The sequence below is a fragment of the Equus przewalskii genome, chromosome 3, assembly GCF_037783145.1.
Source record: "Equus przewalskii isolate Varuska chromosome 3, EquPr2, whole genome shotgun sequence".
NCBI classification, from domain to species: Eukaryota; Metazoa; Chordata; class Mammalia; order Perissodactyla; family Equidae; genus Equus; species Equus przewalskii.
Genome location: NC_091833.1, coordinates 36,251,987 through 36,270,289, shown reverse-complemented (window position 1 = coordinate 36,270,289; position 18,303 = coordinate 36,251,987). Strand labels below are relative to the sequence as shown.

The 18,303-nt window shown below is 48.8% G+C and overlaps 1 protein-coding gene across 1 annotated transcript; it reads left to right on the top strand.

Annotated features, from left to right (window-relative positions):
* Positions 1-271: 271 nt before the first annotated feature.
* Positions 272-16,312, top strand: PRDM7 (PR/SET domain 7). Its single transcript, XM_070612584.1, is given in 13 exon segments — positions 272-377; positions 1,701-1,819; positions 2,113-2,236; positions 2,455-2,562; positions 7,037-7,086; positions 8,996-9,152; positions 9,788-9,889; positions 10,106-10,377; positions 10,787-10,854; positions 12,048-12,241; positions 14,904-15,776; positions 15,779-16,044; positions 16,046-16,312. Coding segments are annotated over 12 exon segments (2,424 nt in total). The 5' UTR covers positions 272-377; positions 1,701-1,735; the 3' UTR covers positions 16,172-16,312.
* Positions 16,313-18,303: the final 1,991 nt, after the last annotated feature.

The following is an 18,303-nucleotide window of genomic DNA, read 5'->3' as shown; positions in this document are numbered from 1 at the left end:
GACCTCACGGTACCCCCGGGAGGCGAACACAGACGCGCCTAGGAGAAAGTTCGAAGCCTGCCTAAAGTCTGGTGAAGCAAAGAATCTCTATCAGGGCACAGGACGGCCACGGTCACCCCAGAGACCTGCCGCCCGCGCGACGCTCCAGGCTCGGCCTGCGCCGCCCGGTGGCCGCCGCGAGCTCCTGCCTGCCACCCCTTCCCCGATGCCCCGGTCCGCAAGCAACGAAATACCCCACACCGCGACTGCGCGCTGGAGGCTTCGTGACAGACATGCGCAGGACGCAGAGCAGCCAAGGACCTCGTGCAGGGGCGGGGAAAGCCGCGCCGCGCCGCGGCCGCGCGAGCTCAGGACTGTGTTCCGCCGGCGACTGACAGGCACGCTTCCGCCCTGCGCTCCGCCCTTCAGCCTCTGCTGGCCGCCAATTGGCTGGACCGCTTGGGTCGCAGCGCTGATTGGCGGCTTGTGCTTGGGCGGGCGCTACAAGCAGGGAGCTCGCGCTCCGCCGCCTTCACCTCCCGAGGGCGAGCCGCGCGCAGAGCCGCGGAAAGGGCGCCGGGCCAGGGTGGGCAGCGCGTAGCGCAGCGGGGAGCCTGACAGGAGCCCCGGGCCGCGCGAGCCCTCAGAAACCCTCAGCCCGAGCCCTTCCAACCTCAGCTTGGGGGACCCAGAGCCCCGCACCCGGAGAGGCGCCGCGCAGTTGGCCTCAGGGGACCCCAGATCCCTCCACCTGGAGGGAGCCTAAGTCCCCTGGACCTGAGAACCCAATTCCCTCAGCCCGAGGGACGCAAATCTCCTCAGCCTGAGACCCCAAAGCACCTCAGCTTCAGGGACCTCAAATGCCCTAAAGCTTAGACTCCCCAAAGCCCCTGAGGAGCCCAAGCCCCCTCGGCCTGACAGGCTCTAAACATAGCACCAGGGTGGAGGGACCAAAGGCCCGCCTCAGGGCCGGGGGGCTGCACCCCAGCTTCAAGGGCCGACTCACCTCGAGGCCAGAGGACCTGGAGAGGCCCCGAGCTGCCTCGGCCCGAGACCCCGGATCCCCTCGGCCAGAGACCCCAAACCCCCTCAGCCCGAGACCCCGGGTCCCCTCAGCCCGAGGTCCCGGATCCCCTCAGTCCGAGACCCCGGATCCCCTCGGCCCGAGACCCCGAATTCCCTCGGCCCGAGACCCCGAATCCCCTCGGTCCGAGACCCCGGGTCCCCTCGGCCCGAGGTCCTGTATCCCCTCGGTCCGAGACCCCGGGTCCCCTCGGCCCGAGACCCCGGGTCCCCTCGGCCCGAGACCCCGGGTGCCCTCAGCCCGAGGTCCCGGATCCCCTCAGCCCGAGACCCAGGGTCCCCTCAGCCCGAGACCCTGGATCCCCGCAGCCCGAGGTCGCGGATCCCCTCTGCCCGAGACCCCGGGTCCCCTCAGCCCGAGACCCTGGATCCCCGCAGCCCGAGGTCGCGGATCCCCTCAGCCCGAGACCCCGGTCCCCCCCAGACCCCGGGTCCCCTCAGCCTGACACCCCGGATCCCCTGACCCCAGCGGCCTGCGTCCGTAGCCGGGCCGCCCTCCGCCGGGTTTTCCAGACTCCGCAGCGGAGCCCCCAAACCTGGCAGGAATCCTCCTCTCCGGCCGCGCCCCGCTCCGGACGCCCTGCCGAAGGAGGCCCGCGGCTGCCTGCCGCCCGCTCACGTCGCTTCTCCCTCCGTAGGGCCCGCCTGGGCCGGGACGCCCCGAGCGAGCGCGATGAGCGCCGGCGCCGTGAGCCCGCGCCTGTGCCCCGAGCAGAGCGCCGCGGGAGACCAGGGCAGCGCGCGGCGGGGGGCCACGGTGAGGGGTCCGCGGAGGGAGAGGGCCGGACTGGGAGGGCGCCGAGGCCCGCTCCAGGGGCCGGCGGGGGCGCGGCACCCCGCGGGGCGCACGGAAGGGGGCGCGGGCCCTGCGGGAGCCCTCATGCCGCGGGGTGCACGGAAGGAGGCGCGGCACACGGCGGCGCGACGGCCCGCGTCGGGAGGCTGCGAAGATGCCCGCGTGGCGCGCGGTCCGCAGTCCGAGGAGAGGCCGCGGAGGCCGGCGCGGCGCACGCGGGGCCCCCGGTCTGATGGAAGCTGCCGTCTCTCCAGGCCGAGGATGCGTTCAAGGACATTTCCGTGTACTTCTCCAAGCAAGTGTGGGCGGAGATGGGAGACTGGGAGAAGAGCCGGTACCGGAACGTGAAACGGAACTACGAAGCGCTGCTTACCATCGGTACGGGCGCGCCGGGCGCGGGGAGCGGGAGGCGGCGCTCTCGGGTGGCTCGTGCGCCGGGCCCCCTTCCGTGGGGACACGTCTGCGGGGGACCGCGCTCCTCCGGGACGCGGAGCCACAGCTTGCGGGCTCCACACGCTCCCGGCCCGCCCGCTGCGGGGCCTCCGTTCCCTCCGGCGCGCTCTTCCCCTCCCGACATCGAGTCTGCCTCCTTCCAGGGCTCAGGGCGCCTCGGCCGGCCTTCATGTGCCACCGCAGGCGGGCCAGCAGACGCCGGGACGAGGACGCCGAGGACTCGGATGAGGAGTGGACGCCAAGGCAGCAAGGTGAGGGCTGGAAGGTCGAGGCGCCGTCTGCACCCACCGGCCCGCTCTCGGGGGAGCCTGTGCTCCCCCCGAACGTACAGGCTCGGGGCGCGGGAGGGCGGCCGCACGGCGCTCGGCGGGGAAGCGACCGCATGCCATTTATGGATGCGTTAAGAAGCAGCAAACGTGCAAAATCCGAACACGAATAAGCACCAAATTCGGAAGAGCTGTCCTCACAAGCAAAGGAGGAAGGGCTGGCGCGCGGCTTCGCTGTCTTCCTTAGTTGTTGTTCGTTTTTGAGTTTTGACATAGAGCTAAAAGTATCTGACGCCGTCGTGGCAGAATGTTGAGATATGAGCGAACGACGGATGTATGGGTTTTTCAGTATAATTCTCCGTGCTTTTCTATGTGTTTAAAATTTATCATCTCTTTAAAAAAAGGTTATCTTTGCTAAACACTGTTAATTAATGAAAAAGCATTTAAAGAATTAGACTGTAAATCCACCCAAGAGCTTTCTAACACTAATCCCACGATGGTTCAGTTATGGCATCGAATGTCCCGGAAGAGGAAGTGATTGACATATGGTGTAAAGATCCTTGATTTATTTATGGATGCGCCACACGATCTTCCCGCCACGAGGAACCTGAAGCTTGGTCTGCGTCTGTGAGAGGGTTTGAGAGAATTATTTGGTCTCCCTGATCTTTCCCACGCGTCACTGACCAGAGACAGCATCAGCTGAATGAAACAACACACAGTCATTATAAAGCCCAAGTGAGAAACTCCCTTCCTCTTCTGCTGCTCAGACAGGAGAGTTTAGACCAAGAGTCAACCGGACTGACTTGGAGAAAGCAGCTTAAATGAGGTGGTGATTCCCCCTCTATGGGTTTCTGATTCCTCAGGCTCTTAAAAGCAGCATAAGAGATCCGAACACCCAACTCATGGTCGTCCACAAGGGTTTTGATGTGGAGTCAGTCTCCATAGGGAACAGGCGTCCCATGATTTACCATATGCCTGCACGTCTTTATCCAGACCCGGCTAAACCCCCCAACCCAGTCAGAGTGTGTGTGTGTGTGTGTGTGTAAAAAAACACGTAACAGGGGCTGGCCCCGTTGCCAAATGGTTAAGTTCGCGAGCTCCGCTGCAGGTGGCCCAGTGTTTCGCTGGTTCGAATCCCGGGCGCGGACATGGCACTGCTCATCAAACCACGCTGAGGCAGCGTCCCACATGCCACAACTAGAAGGACCCACAACGAAGAATATACAACTATGTACCAGGGGGCTTTGGAGAGAAAAAGGAAAAAAAATAAAATCTTTAAAAAAAAATGCCTCTCCCCAATATTTCATTTAAAAAAAAAAAAACACTTGACAGCAAAAAACCCACATAAATTTATGATCTTAATTTTAAGTGTACAGCACAATATTTTTAACTATATGCACACTTTTGTACAACACGTCTCTTGAACTTTTTCATCTCGAAAGACTGAAACTCTATAGCCATCGAACGACTGCCATTTCTTCCTCCCCCAGGCCCTGGCAACAACCATTCTATTTTCTGTTTCTGTGAATTTGATTACTTTGGAGACCTCACATATAGGTGGAATCATGTAGTATTTATCTTTTTGTGATCAGTTTATTTCACTTAGCATAGTGTCCATCCATGATGCAGCAAATGACAGGATTTTGTTCCTTTCTAGAGCTGAATAGTTTTCCATTGTATGCATACGCTATGTTTTCTTTATCCATTTATCTGTCAATGGACATTTAGGTTCCTTCCACGTCTTGGCTATTGTGAATAATGCTGCGATGACCATGGGTGTGCAAATATTTATTTGACATCCTGTTTTCATTTTGTGGGGATATATGCCCAAAGTTGGATCGCTAGATCATATGGCAGTTATATTTTTAGTTTTTGGGGGAAGCTGCATACTATTTTCCACTGTGGCTACCACATTTTACATTCCCACCAACAGTATCAAAGACTTCCAATTTCTCTACGTCCTTGCCGTAGAGGACACTTGTTATTGTCTGGTTTTTTGATAATGGCTATCCTAATGCATACGAGATAATATCTCCTTGTGGTTTTAGTGTGTATTTCCCTGATGATTAGTGATATTAAGCATCTTTTCATATGCTTGTTGGCCACTTATATATCTTCTTTGGAGAAATGCCTATTCAAATCCTTTTCCCGTGGGATTAGTCAGCTCGGGCTGCCATTAAAAAAATACCACAGACTGGGTGGCTTAAACCACAGAATTTGTTTTCTCACGGTGCTGGAAGCTGGAAGTCCGAGATCAGGGTGCCATCATGGTCAAGTTCTCTTCCTCGCTTGTAGGCAGCCTCCATCTTGCTGTGTGCTCACACGACCTCTTCTTTGTAAGCGCTTGCTCTCTGGGAGAGAGAGAGATCGCTCTTCTTCCTAAGAGCACCAATCCCATCATGAGGGCCTCACTCTCCTGACCTCATCTGACCCTAATTGCCTCCCAAAGGTCCCATCTCCAAAATATCATCATATCAGGGGTTAGGATTTCAATATATAAATTTGGGGGGACATAATTCAATCCATAGCACTCAATTTTTAATTGGGTCATTTGGCTTTTTATTATTGAGTTGTAGGAGTTCTTTATATATCCTGAATATTAACCCCTTATCAGATATACGCTTTACAAATATTTTCTCCCATTCTATAGGTTGCCTTTTTACTCTGTTGATTGTGTCCCTTGCTGCACAGAAACTTTTAAGTTTAATGTAGTCCCATTTGTCTATTTTTGTATTTGTTGTTTGTGCTTTTAGTGTCATATTCAAGAAATCATTGCCCAGTCCAATGTCATGAAGATGTTCCCCTTGTTTTCTTTTAAGAGTTTTATAGTTTCAGGTTTTATATTTAGGTTTTTAACCCATTTTGAGTTAGTTTTTGTACATGGTGTAAGATAGGGTCCATCTTCATTCTTTTGCATGTGGATAGTCTATTTTCCCAGCACCGTTTGTTGAAGACATTATTCTTTATCCACTGTGAGGTCTTGGCACCCTTGATGAAGATCATTTGACCATGTACCCAAAAGTTCATTTCTGGGCTCTCTATTCTGTCCTATTGGTTTATATAAATGCCAATACTATACCATTGGATTACTGTATTTTTGTAATATGTTTTGAAATCACAAAGTGTGAGGCTTCCAGCTTTGTTCTTCCTCAAGATTGTTTTGCCTATTTGAGGTCCTTTGAGATTCCATATTAACTTTTGAATGGCTTTTTCTCTTTCACAGAAAATGCCGTTGGTATTCTTACAGAGATAGCATTGAATCTTTAGATTGCTTCAAGTACTGTGGCCATCTTAACAATGTTCCATCTCCAAATCCAGGAACACGGGAAGTCTTTCCATTTGCTGTGTCTTCCTTAATTTCTTTCAACAATGTTTTGTAGTTTTCAGTGTGCAAGTCTTTCACCTCCTTGATAAATTTCACTCCTAATTATTTCATTGTTTTGATGCTATTATAAATGAAATTGTTTTCTTAATTTACTTTTTGGGTTGTTCTTGTGAGTGCATAGAAATGCAACTGATTGTTTTTTTCTTTTTAAAGATTGGCACCTGAGCTACCACCTGTTGCCAAACTTCTTTTTTTTTTTTTTTCCTTCTTATTATCCCCAAAACTCCCCAGTACCTAGTTGTATATTCTAGTTGTGAGTACCTCTGGTTGTGCTGGGTGGGACACCACCTGAGCATGGCCTGATGAGTGGTGCCATGTCCATGGCCAGGATCCGAACTGGCGTAACCCAGGGCCGCGGAAGCAGAGTCTGTAAACTTAACCACTTGGCCACAGGGCCGGTCCCTGACACTGATTTTTGAGTGTTGGTTTTGTACCCTGTAACTTTGCTGAATTCATTTATTGGTTCTAACAGAGTTTTTTTTATGGAATCCTTAGAATTTTCTACATGTAAGATCATGTCACCTGGGAACAGACATAATTTTACTTCTTTCTTTCCAAATTGGATGTTTTTATTTCCTTTTCTTGTCTAATGCTCTGGCTAGGACTTCCAGTACCATATTGAATAGAAGTGGTGAGAGTGGGCATCCTTGCTGTATTCTTGATCCTAGAGGAAAAGCTTTCAGGTTTTCACCATTGAGTATGATGTTAGAGGTGGACTTTTCATATATGACCTTTATTATATCAGGTAATTTCCTTCTATTCCTAGTTTGTTGAGTATTTTTTGTCCTAAAGCCCAATTTATTTTTTTGAATAAATATAATAGATACATACCTCATAAACATAGAATGAAGCATAGATGAGGTCTTGTCTATTTTTTCAACATTTTAAGAAAATTACTTGATGTCTCCAGTAGAAGCATAGGCCTTGATAACACTGCAGAAACCATCTTCCAGGTACCATTAAATAATCCTTGTACTCGTTACACTCTAATTCAGAATTCTGCATCTCTAATGAGAAGCTCCAGAATTTGGAAACATTTACCAACCAAAACACTGATTTCTCGTTACCTTTTAGTCAAACCTTCTTGGGTGGCCTTCAGAGTGGAACAGAGTAAACAACAGAAGGTGAGTATTGCCCAAATCCTGTTGACAAGAAAATCATCCTTATGGATCCAAACACAGGTAAGAGTAAGTGAACGCACAGAGTACCCCAGGGACTGCTGCCTTCCCTTCCTGATCTCTTTAGCACAATGTCCAATATCATCATCATTTTAATAGTTAATAAGAACGGCAACCATAGTAGCTACCACTTGTTATTTTCACAATATTTCAAACTTTATTTTAAGCATTTTATGTGAATAAACTCACTTAAACCTTACAAGAACCCTATGAGGTAGGTACTATAATTATCACCATTTATAGATGAGGAAACACATTCAGAAATGTTTGAATATATGCCTGAGATCACAGTATCAGTGGTTGCTAATTCATAGCTCCATCTCTAAACAACTTACAAGCTCATACACTGCCTTTTTCATACATCTTCACATCATTCACCTGACTATTTCAACCTCAGCTCTTTTTGCTATGCTAAAGTGACTAAAGGAAGCTTACAAATATATGGGCAATTTGTGCAGTGGATGGTCCCAGATGAAAAAGAAAGAGATAGCATTTCCACCCTCAGAGCCTCCCACTCTGATAAGAAGCATCTCCCAGCCTTGAGTAGCTTCAGGTTTGATGATTGAGAAAAAACAAAGAAGAAAATGATTTAAGGGCTTCTTAAGGAGTTCACTATTCAATAGAAACTCATCCATCTGGAGCTGATTTCAAATGCTGTCTGGTAGGAGGAAGGAACGGTTCCTTCCCCTGAGCTCTAATGTGACAACTTTGTGTTTTTTGGAATCATTTGTTTAACCTGCCTCTGCATTGAGAGCTCTTCTCAGAAGTCCCAGGCCCACCTCAGGGCCCCTGAGGGCCCCCTGAATGTTTTCTGGATGAGTGATTCCACATTTACAAATTAAATTACAAGTAAAAGGGTCAAGGAATGCTGGAGATAATATCTGTGAGCTTGATTTCAAATATGGAGACAGTTGAGGGAGTAAATTGATAGCTGGACTGTACTCTCACAGTCATACTGCATTAAATAGTTCAAAAAACATTTTGGTGAATGTTGCAGTCATGCTTCACTTAACGACAGGGATATCTTCTGAGAAATGTGTTGTTAGGCAATTTCGCCATTGTGTGAACATCATAGTATGTCCTAGATGGTATAGCCTACTACACACCTAGGCTATGTGGTACTAATTTTACGGGACCACCATCATATATGCGGTCCATCATTGACCGAAGCATTGTTATGAGGTGTGTGACTATATTATATTTCATGTTCACTACAACATTAAGAATTAGCATATATGCCAACTTATGGATCAGGAAACTGAAGAGAACTAGCTAGTGGTACAAACTTATTCAAAGAGAATTGACAGGAACCAGCTAATCTAATTCTAAATATTCTTCCCAAGACATGGCAATTTGCAATTTTTAGCATCAGTTTCTTTATTGTCTAGATGCCTTTCTGCCAGCCACTTTTTTGTTCTCTTCCCAATCTCACTGTTCTGTCACCTCGTTTTCCACATGTGTTTTGTATCCTCTGCACTTTTCTACATTTCCTCTTCCATCAAGTGTCTACTGGTTCAGAGAAGACCTCCTCTTTTTCTCTAGAAGCCTTACCCTCGTCTTTCACAGACCTTACAGTTCTCCAGCCATTCTTCCCAAGGATTCTCCCTCCCTCACTCTCACTTTTATGGAGAAATTTGAGAGAAAGGTGAAGGGAAAGAACATTAAGACGTGGGTCCTGGTCTTGAATTCGCTACCCAGTTAAGCCCTTTCTTTTCCCTCTAGTATTCAGACTCCCCAGGTATTTCCAAGACTTGTTGAAGTATTAGCTAAAGTCGTGCATGTGAAAGCACATCATAAGCCCTAAAGAACTAAAAAAAAGTATGTTGTATTTTAATATGTGACTCTCACCTTGAAGAGAATGCGCACGGCACCATTAAGTAATGAATCCAGATTGAAGGAATTGTCAGGAACAGCAAAATTGCTGAAGACAAGTAGCTCTGAACAGGTCCAGAAACCAGTGTCTCCTCTTGGAGAAGCAAGTTCCTCTGAACAGCACTCTAGACGAAAATTGGGTAAGATAAAATAACTTAGGGACTTTAGTCCCTCTAAGTCCTCTAGTAAGGTTGGTGAATACAGCCTAGATGTATGGGGTGGACTTTAGATAGGCCTGGGTTAAGCTGCACTAAGCTGAGACCTGAAGTTAGCATTGGAGCCTTGGGCAAATCTTATAAATTCTCTGAGCTCCTGGATGCTAATCTATAAAGTGAAGATAAGGATTCATAACTCAGATATTGCTTGAAATCATTAAATTAAATATAAAAGAATTGACACATGAAGGTTATCCAATAAATCCATCTGTGATCACACTTTCTTGGTGCTGTATGCCCAGGCCTTTGCTCAATGCCTAACATGTAATGCGCCCTCAACAAATATTTTCTGAATGAATAAATATGTGAATGAACTATTTTCTAAGTATAAAGGTTGGGAATTTAAACTTGATCATGGGAAGAGCCAGAAACAAATTGAATTAGGCATCTATAATCAGTGCAGAGTCTTAGTGTCTCTGAACCAATAGTTAAGGGAGAGGAAAAAGAGTATAGAAGGACAGGTGATAATTTGATGGGAGGAGATTTCACATTTTCTGATAAAACAGGGACTAACACTCCAGATTCTGCCAACCTCATTCACCTACTCTTCTCTCACTTAGAACTCAGGAGAAAGGAGGTTGGAGTGAAGATGTACAGCCTACGAGAAAGAAAGGGCCATGCATACCAAGAGGTCAGCGAGCCACAGGATGACGACTACCTCTGTAAGTGACGCTCTCGGCCCACTCACAAAGAAGGCTGTTATGTCTTGGTACAATAATTTTACCTCATCGTTTTGTCCCCCAAATCATTCCCCTCCTTTGGTAACTTGGAGTACAAGACTGAACCTAAATGATGTGAGTGCTGGGCTCTTTTTGAAGCTCTTTATGTCCAGGAACATGCACAATACTTTCCCTAATCCCTGTTGCTCTCGCCTCCAGATTGTGAGAATTGTCAGAATTTCTTCATTGACAGCTGTGCTGCTCATGGGCCCCCTATATTTGTAAAGGACAGTGCAGTGGACAAGGGGCATCCCAACCGCTCAGCCCTCACTCTGCCCCCTGGGCTAAGAATCAGACCATCGGGTATCCCTGAGGCTGGGCTTGGCGTATGGAACGAGGCGTCTGATCTGCCATTGGGTCTGCACTTTGGCCCCTATGAGGGCCAGATCACAGAAGATGAAGAGGCAGCCAACAGCGGATACTCCTGGCTGGTGAGAAGCATCTACCTCTTCCCCTGTCCTCTGGCTTCCCACATCCCTTTTGTGCACTGGTGGGACCTCACCTTCTACATGCTGGGTCATGGATGGAGATAACATTGTTAGCTCTTTGTGCTGAGTGGACTTTGCAAGAACATGGAACTCCTATTTAAAGATCAGAGGGTAAGTGGGAACACAGAGGCACAGACACAAAGAAGTGGCTCTTCCCTTGTGGGACCCCTGCCCTGAGTGGACAAATCAACTCAGACATGTAGATGATGAGCAAGGAGCATATCACGTGGTCACAATTGGTGATTGAATCCATGCCGGCTGAAAGAGTACTGATGACAGTAAAGTAAAATAATGCTTCTGACTGTTACCTCCCCACCAAAAAAAGCTTTTAACTGTTTTTTCTGAAACCTAGATCACCAAAGGGAGAAACTGCTACGAGTATGTGGATGGAAAGGATATATCTTGGGCCAACTGGATGAGGTGAGGCCAGTAGGTTTCTGGGTTGCAGAGGGGACATTCTCCCTACAAGCCTTACAAAGAACGACATTCCTTTCCTTCTCATCACACCTCCATCTGTGGCTTTTACAGACTCTGTTCCTCTTTTTTCTCCAAACAATGCTCTTTCATTTCAAGAGACATTTAGAAAAACAAGAGATAAAAATATAGTATATGTCCACAAAACATAAACTTTTATGCTAGACAAACTTTAGAGACTTGAAAAAGCCTTAGGGGCCTGAATTTACACTTTATCTAATGAGCATTCATGAGGCACTTACTATGCTCCAGTTTCAATGATGAAGTTCATCACTTAAGCAGATCACATGTCCTTGTGGAGGACTTACTGCAGACAGACATTAAACAATTGATTTTAGGAATATTTAACTGTAATTTTCCTATTTTTTTGAGAAGCACGCAGTGCGAGGATAACCTAAAACAAGGAACCTTTAATCTGTGAGGGCAACCCATCTTCCTTCCTGGGTTCTAATTAAAACTGGGTTCTGAAGCCTGCGTAGGAGTGAGCTGCTGTATGGTCCTGGCCTCTGTGCTTTATTACCCTGCCCCTTTCACTGAGGGGCTCTTGCTTTATCAGGGGATACAGAATGGGAATAAACTATTATTGTTCTGTGTTACTGTGCTAAGAGAAAGAGGCCTTCAAGTTGCTGTGGGAACCTGAGGGAGGCAAGTGATGGTACTGTAGATAAAGTGTGGGGAGATTGGAGAAAGGCTCTCAAAATAAGATGGTCTTGGGCTGAGTTTTGAATGACGTGTGCTGGTCTAGAAGCAGAGGCCATGATCTAGCACTGGGTTCTGTGGTATTAAACAGAACTTAATTTAGAGTTCAGAGAAGCTACGGGTCACTGGGTTTTATGGCCAACCAAGGAGGAGATAAGCCTGGAGCTGGCCTTTGGGAAATGATTAATTAGGCAAGGAGGTAAAAGCATTCTAGACAGGATGAGCACGTAAGCAGGACTTGGAGGTAGGAATTCACATGAGATTGTGAAAGCGACTTAGGTACGAATAGAAGGTTCCCCGAGGAGTGGTGGGAGGAATGGGTGGGCTCAGAGCAGGCAGGCCATAAACATCGGGTGAGGAGCTGGACACAGGTGGGTGGACACACGGAGTGGGAACTTACCACCTGTGGTTTTCTTTCCCTTTGCCTGCCTAAACCCCAGGTATGTGAACTGTGCCCGGGATGATGAGGAGCAGAACCTGGTAGCCTTTCAATATCACAGGCAGATCTTCTACCGAACCTGCCGGGTTGTCAGGCCGGGCTGTGAACTGCTGGTCTGGTACGGGGACGAGTACGGCCAGGAGCTGGGCATCAAGTGGGGCAGCAAGTGGAAGAGAGAGCTCACGGCAGGGAGAGGTGGGCACCACTGCTCTTCTTCAAAACAGAAGGAAAAGAAAGGATTCTCCTTGGGAATTATCATGTCCAACTCCTAAGTCAAGTAACATCCAGTCTAAAGTCAGTAAACTTTCAATTCAGATGCTTCAGGAATTAATGACGCATTTAACATGCCTTTGACTTGTTGACACAAGTTACCAATAATGGTTCTGTAGAGAGGAGAGATACGGTGAGTTTTATTGAGCCAACCTGAGGATTAAGACCCAGGAAGGCAGTCTCCACAAAGGAAGAAAGCATTCCAGAGACTCACGGTGTTCAGTACAGTTTTATACCTTTGAACAAAGAATATACATCAAACACACCCAGGATTACATAGTCCTCGAAGTTTCAAAGAGATACTCGGTCGCAAGTTAGCAGGTCAACATGACCCTGGTGTTTAGGAAAGGAAACTTATCTTCAGGAGTCCTAGGAGGGGAAGGATGCATTCTTAGCTTCAGAGTCCATTCCTTTACTTTGAGATAACGTTTAATGCCTTCTTTACCTCAGTGCTTAAAGCAAATGTACAATATATTTTTGATAGGCTGTAAGTCAGGCTTCTTTAGTTCGAGCCAAATTTGTTTTAAACCAGAACAGCCACCCCAGATACCTCAATATGTGAAAATTTCTTGTCAGACTCTTAGGGCAATTTTTTATATTTTTTATTTTTGTTCATGCACAGAATATATAACAGCATATAGTGATGAAAGGCTTAGAGGCAAAAAACAAATTTTCAGTCACCAACCAGCTCTCTCACCAAGGCAGTTTCTTCTGGCTCTTTTAGCTGTTTCTTCTGGTTTCCTTCCTGTTTCTAAATGGTATGTGTATGTTGATGTGTGTTCATTCATTATTTCAGTTAGGTGTCATGTGAGCTCCTACTTTGTGCCAGATTGAACAAGATGATCAGAACTACTGCTCTTTCCTTTTTTTGGAAGCTTAGCCCTGAGCTAACATCTGCTGCCAATCCTCCTCTGTTTGCTGAGGAAGACTGGCCCTGAGCTAACATCTGTGCCCATCTTCCTCTACTTTACATGTGGGACACCTGCCACGGCGTGACTTACCAAGTGGTGCCATGTCCGCACCCAGGATCTGAACCGGCGAACCCCGGGTCACCAAAGCGGAACATGTGAACTTAACCGCTGCGCCACCGGGCCAGCCGCAGGAGATAACATTTTAAATGTGCAGATGCCTATGGGCAAAGGGTTTCAGACTGAGGGAGCAGCTAGTGCAAGAGCCCTGGGGCAGGAGAGAGGTGGGGTGTTTGAGGACTGGCTGAGAGACCACTCAAGTGGCAATGGAAAGGTGGTAAAGGAGCACCGAGGATAAGAAAGGAGGCTGCATCAACCCGCAGGAGCCTGAAGGCTTATGATCCGTGCTCAGGCACTAGGGATCTTCCCGGGTGAGGTGGAACATTGTGCCGTTTTCAGCTGGCAGTGGCATGTTCTCCGTCCTAAGATGATGCTGTGGTTAACTCTTGGAAGGGAGACTGCAGCGGGGAATCCCCGCAGGGATGACTTCATCTCCCAGTGGGAGAGGATGGTGGGTTGGCTGCAGATAGATGGGCATCGGGGCCGCGAGAAGTCTGGCTGGGGATATGTTTTGAAACAAGACTTCCTATTCAAGACTAAGACTGAATGAAATAAATCAAGTATGAATACTTGGTGTGAGGCTTGATGAAGGATGTACTTCCATTTCATGATTTGTGGAAAAGTGAGGGAAGCACTTCATGACCTAGTCAGGGCAGCAGGAGCCAGAGTCCTTCAGTCAGTGCAACCCAGACCACTCTGTCTTGTCCGATCTGCATCCTACTTTCTGACAGATCCAGATGCAAAGGGTCCTCAATTAAACATGTCCTTTTGAATGGGGACTCAAATTCAGCTTTACTCACACGCCCTCTCTTTAACCACTACTCCATCCTGCCTTCCATTTGTAGGTCTCCAGGCTGAGTGGCTCCTAACTTAACAGATCCCTTTCCCTTCACAGGAAGTCACTAAGGACGATTCCACCTGACTCGTCAAGAGTGTAGTTAGCTCTCAGTGGAATAAAATAGCTGCGAACACTGTGTCACAGAGTGAATGGCTTCAAAGGTGTTGTATGTGAGGAAGGTCACTGCAGTCCCGTCTATACAGTGTGGCTGCCTCTGATGCTACTTGAAGGTCCCTAATCTAGGCATCATGTAAAAAAGTTCCTTGTGGGGCCGGCCTGGTGGCGTAGTGGTTAAGTTTGCACACTCTACTTTGGCGGTCTAGGGTTCACGGGTTTGGATCCTGGGTGCAGATCTACACACTGCTCACCAAGCCAGGCTGTGGTGGCATCGCAGATACAAAAAATAGAGAAATATTAATATTGGTGTTAGCTCAGCGACAATCTTCTTCATATAAAAAGAGGGAGATTGGTAACAGATGTTAGCTCAGGGCCAATCTTCCTCACCAAAAAAAAAAAAAAAAGCCTTTCTGGATTTCTGAAGATGTTGTGAATTAAATGGAATGGAAAAAGAGACTGTAAAGGGACACTTGGTGAGAAGCAGAGCTTGCATTGTCAACACAGCAAGAATGATCAGTGGGGCAGGCCTTACCATGAGACAAAGCATACAGCCCAGGCAGCCTTGTCAACATCTACCCTAATAAAAAACTTCCTCTTTCAGCAGAACCAAAGCTAGAGATCCATCCATGTCCCTCCTGCTCTCTGGCCTTCTCCAGTCAGAAATTCCTCAGCCAACATGTGGAACGCAATCACCCCTCTCAGATCCTCCCAGGAACATCTGCAAGAAATCACCTCCAACCAGAGGATCCCAGCCCAGGTGACCAGAATCAGCAGCAGCAACACTCTGATCCACACAGCTGGAAAGACAAAGCTCACAGTCAAGAGGTCAAAGAAAGGTCCAAACCTTTGCTTAAAAAGATAAGGCAGAGGAGGATTCCACGGGCCTTTTCCTACCCACCCAAAGGACAAATGGAGAACTTCAGGATGCGTGAGAGAATAATGGAGGAAAAGCCCAGTATAGGCCGGAAAGTGAATCCAGAGGACACAGGCAAATTATTCCTGGAGATGAGAATGTCAAGAAATGTAAGAGTCCAATATGGAGGGTGTGGGCGAGGCTTCAATGACAGGGCAAGTCTTATCAAGCACCAGAGGACACACACAGGGGAGAAGCCCTATGTTTGCAGGGAGTGTGAACAAGGCTTTACACAGAAGTCAAGTCTCATCGCACACCAGAGGACACACACAGGGGAGAAGCCCTATGTTTGCAGGGAGTGTGAACAAGGCTTTACACGGAAGTCAAGCCTCATCGCACACCAGAGGACACACACAGGGGAGAAGCCCTATGTTTGCAGGGAGTGTGAACAAGGCTTTAGTGTGAAGTCAAATCTCATCAGGCACCAGAGGACACACACAGGGGAGAAGCCCTATGTTTGCAGGGAGTGTGAACAAGGCTTTAGTGTGAAGTCAAGTCTCATCGCACACCAGAGGACACACACAGGGGAGAAGCCCTATGTTTGCAGGGAGTGTGAACAAGGCTTTAGTGGAAGTCAAGTCTCATCGCACACCAGAGGACACACACAGGGGAGAAGCCCTATGTTTGCAGGGAGTGTGAACAAGGCTTTAGTGTGAAGTCAAGTCTCATCGCACACCAGAGGACACACACAGGGGAGAAGCCCTATGTTTGCAGGGAGTGTGAACAAGGCTTTAGTGTGAAGTCACATCTCATCAGGCACCAGAGGACACACACAGGGGAGAAGCCCTATGTTTGCAGGGAGTGTGAACAAGGCTTTACACGGAAGTCACAGCCTCATCGCACACCAGAGGACACACACAGGGGAGAAGCCCTATGTTTGCAGGGAGTGTGAACAAGGCTTTAGTGTGAAGTCAAATCTCATCAGGCACCAGAGGACACACACAGGGGAGAAGCTCTAATTTTGCAGAGAGGGTAAGTGAGTGATTACCGATAAATCACGTCTCAGCCCCAAGAGGACAAATGTAGCCACCACACACACTCCATACTCCAGCTCCAACGGGGGCTTCAGAGGAAGTCTACTGACCCCTTACATTCGCAAAAGTGTAATGAGTGCAGAAATCACCAGTTAAACAAGTCTTCCACTTTGATGACAAGAGATGAGGTAGACAAATAGGAGAGTACCTTCAGTGCTCTGAGGATGTTGATTCCAATCCCCTCCATGGTTTCTGGGCCTCCTGTTCTAATAAATGTTATTTCCATACAAATCTGAAGTCCAGACCACATACCTCAGTCTCCTCTTACCACTGAAAGCAGAGGGTCCAGGAGGGCCACAGAGAACTCATACTCTTGGCCTAGATCTCCACAGGAACTCAGCCCCTAGAAGTCTGGCATAAGCCTGGAGTCCTTTTGGTTAGGTTATTGGAGAATCGAGTCCTGGCCCGGGGGAAATGTAGGATTTGAGACAGATTCATCAGGGAATGGTATTCTCTGGTCTCCTGGGAAGTATTTTTCCTAATAGGCCCCCCACTCTCCACCTTTGGCTTCTCCAGGATCCTCTCCTGATTCCTCCGACGTCCGTAGCCTCAGAGGTGAAAGCCAGGGAGGGATGTGTGCACATGTGTGTGTGCACATACGTGTGCCTGGCTCAGTGTGGGGCATCTGGTCTCTCTCACTCTCTCCTTGCTGTCCCCTCAGGGTCAGCATCTCATGGTGCACAGCATTTGGACTCCAGATCAGACCATAGTGGGCCTGATTCTCAGCTCCACCCTCACCAGCTGTGTGACCTAGGGCAAGATACTCAACCTCTCTGTGCCTGTTTTCTAATCTATAAAATGGGAATTGTAACCCCAGCCTTTTGGTTTGATGTTCAAAGTCGAGTAAGCACAGGCAGAATCTGGCACAGAGGATGGCTGAGAATGCAAGTCCCTCCCTCCTTGTTATTCTCTCCCTGCACAGCTTTCCACGCCCACGTCTTCCATGTCTTCAGTGCTGGACGAGGGAAGGCAAAGGGGCCTGGGATCCAAATTCAGAGATTGGGCAGACCCACTGCTTTCTCTGCACAGACTCAGCTGCCCTGAGAAGGAGGTGTGAGGTCAGGGATGCAAGGTGTGTGGGTGCATGTCCCTTGGGGCCGCCGCCCTTCCCACCAAGCCTGGGCAGCCTCAGAACCTCCCTTAACGCGGGCGGGCAGTCCTGACCACGGCCTGTGCAACCAGCCCTCACCCGGCCCTGCTGAGGACAGGCTCTTGGGACAGCACCTGCAGGAGTCAGCCGTGCGGCCAGGGTCTCTGAGCCCCTTGCCGCCCTGTCTGCATACCATGTCCTCATGACACACGCAGGCACAGCAGCTTCTATAACATGCTTGCCTTGTACCTGGGCCCACGTGGTTCAGTGCAACACTGTTGCCATCTCGAAATTCTGAATTATTTTATCTTTACACTTACGTTTTTAAGTGAAGTCTGATGAGACAATGGAGTGTACGGTGAGCAGAGCGGATATGCACGGTGTCGGTCATTCCTGGCTGCCCGTTCACTTATAGCGTCCACAATACCCAGGAGCACGGAGTTCCCGTGGGCCCAACGGGGTGGGAGTCCACAGGACTCGAAGTGAGGCAAGTAAGCATGTTGCGTCTCCCACTGGGAAAGTGAGGGTGCCAACAGCTCAGAGGTTGCGCTTTTCTCAGAACCAGAACCGACTTTGAATGTAGAGAGGAGCGCTGGTGTGCTAAGATTCCCAGTGGGTGAGGACCCCCACCACATCCTCTCCTCTGGGAGGTAGCGCCCTGCTTCCCAGGGCCCTAAGCCTAAGTCAGTCCTGCTCCTGCGAGGGGGGGTCAGGACAGCCGCATTCCAACCACCCCTTACGGAGATGACAACAGGAGTGCGGGCCGCCCAGGGGTCCCCTGAACCCCACGACCTGGAGCGATGACCTTCTGTCCCTCTCGCTCTGCCGGGCCTGTGAGGAGTCTCTGCATAAACTATCTGAACTATCAATAAGAAATCAATAAGAAATATCCACTATCATTTTCTTTTTTCTTTCATGCTTTTTTAAAGGAAGGTGTGTGTCTGTGGGTTTTTTCCCTATGGGAAGA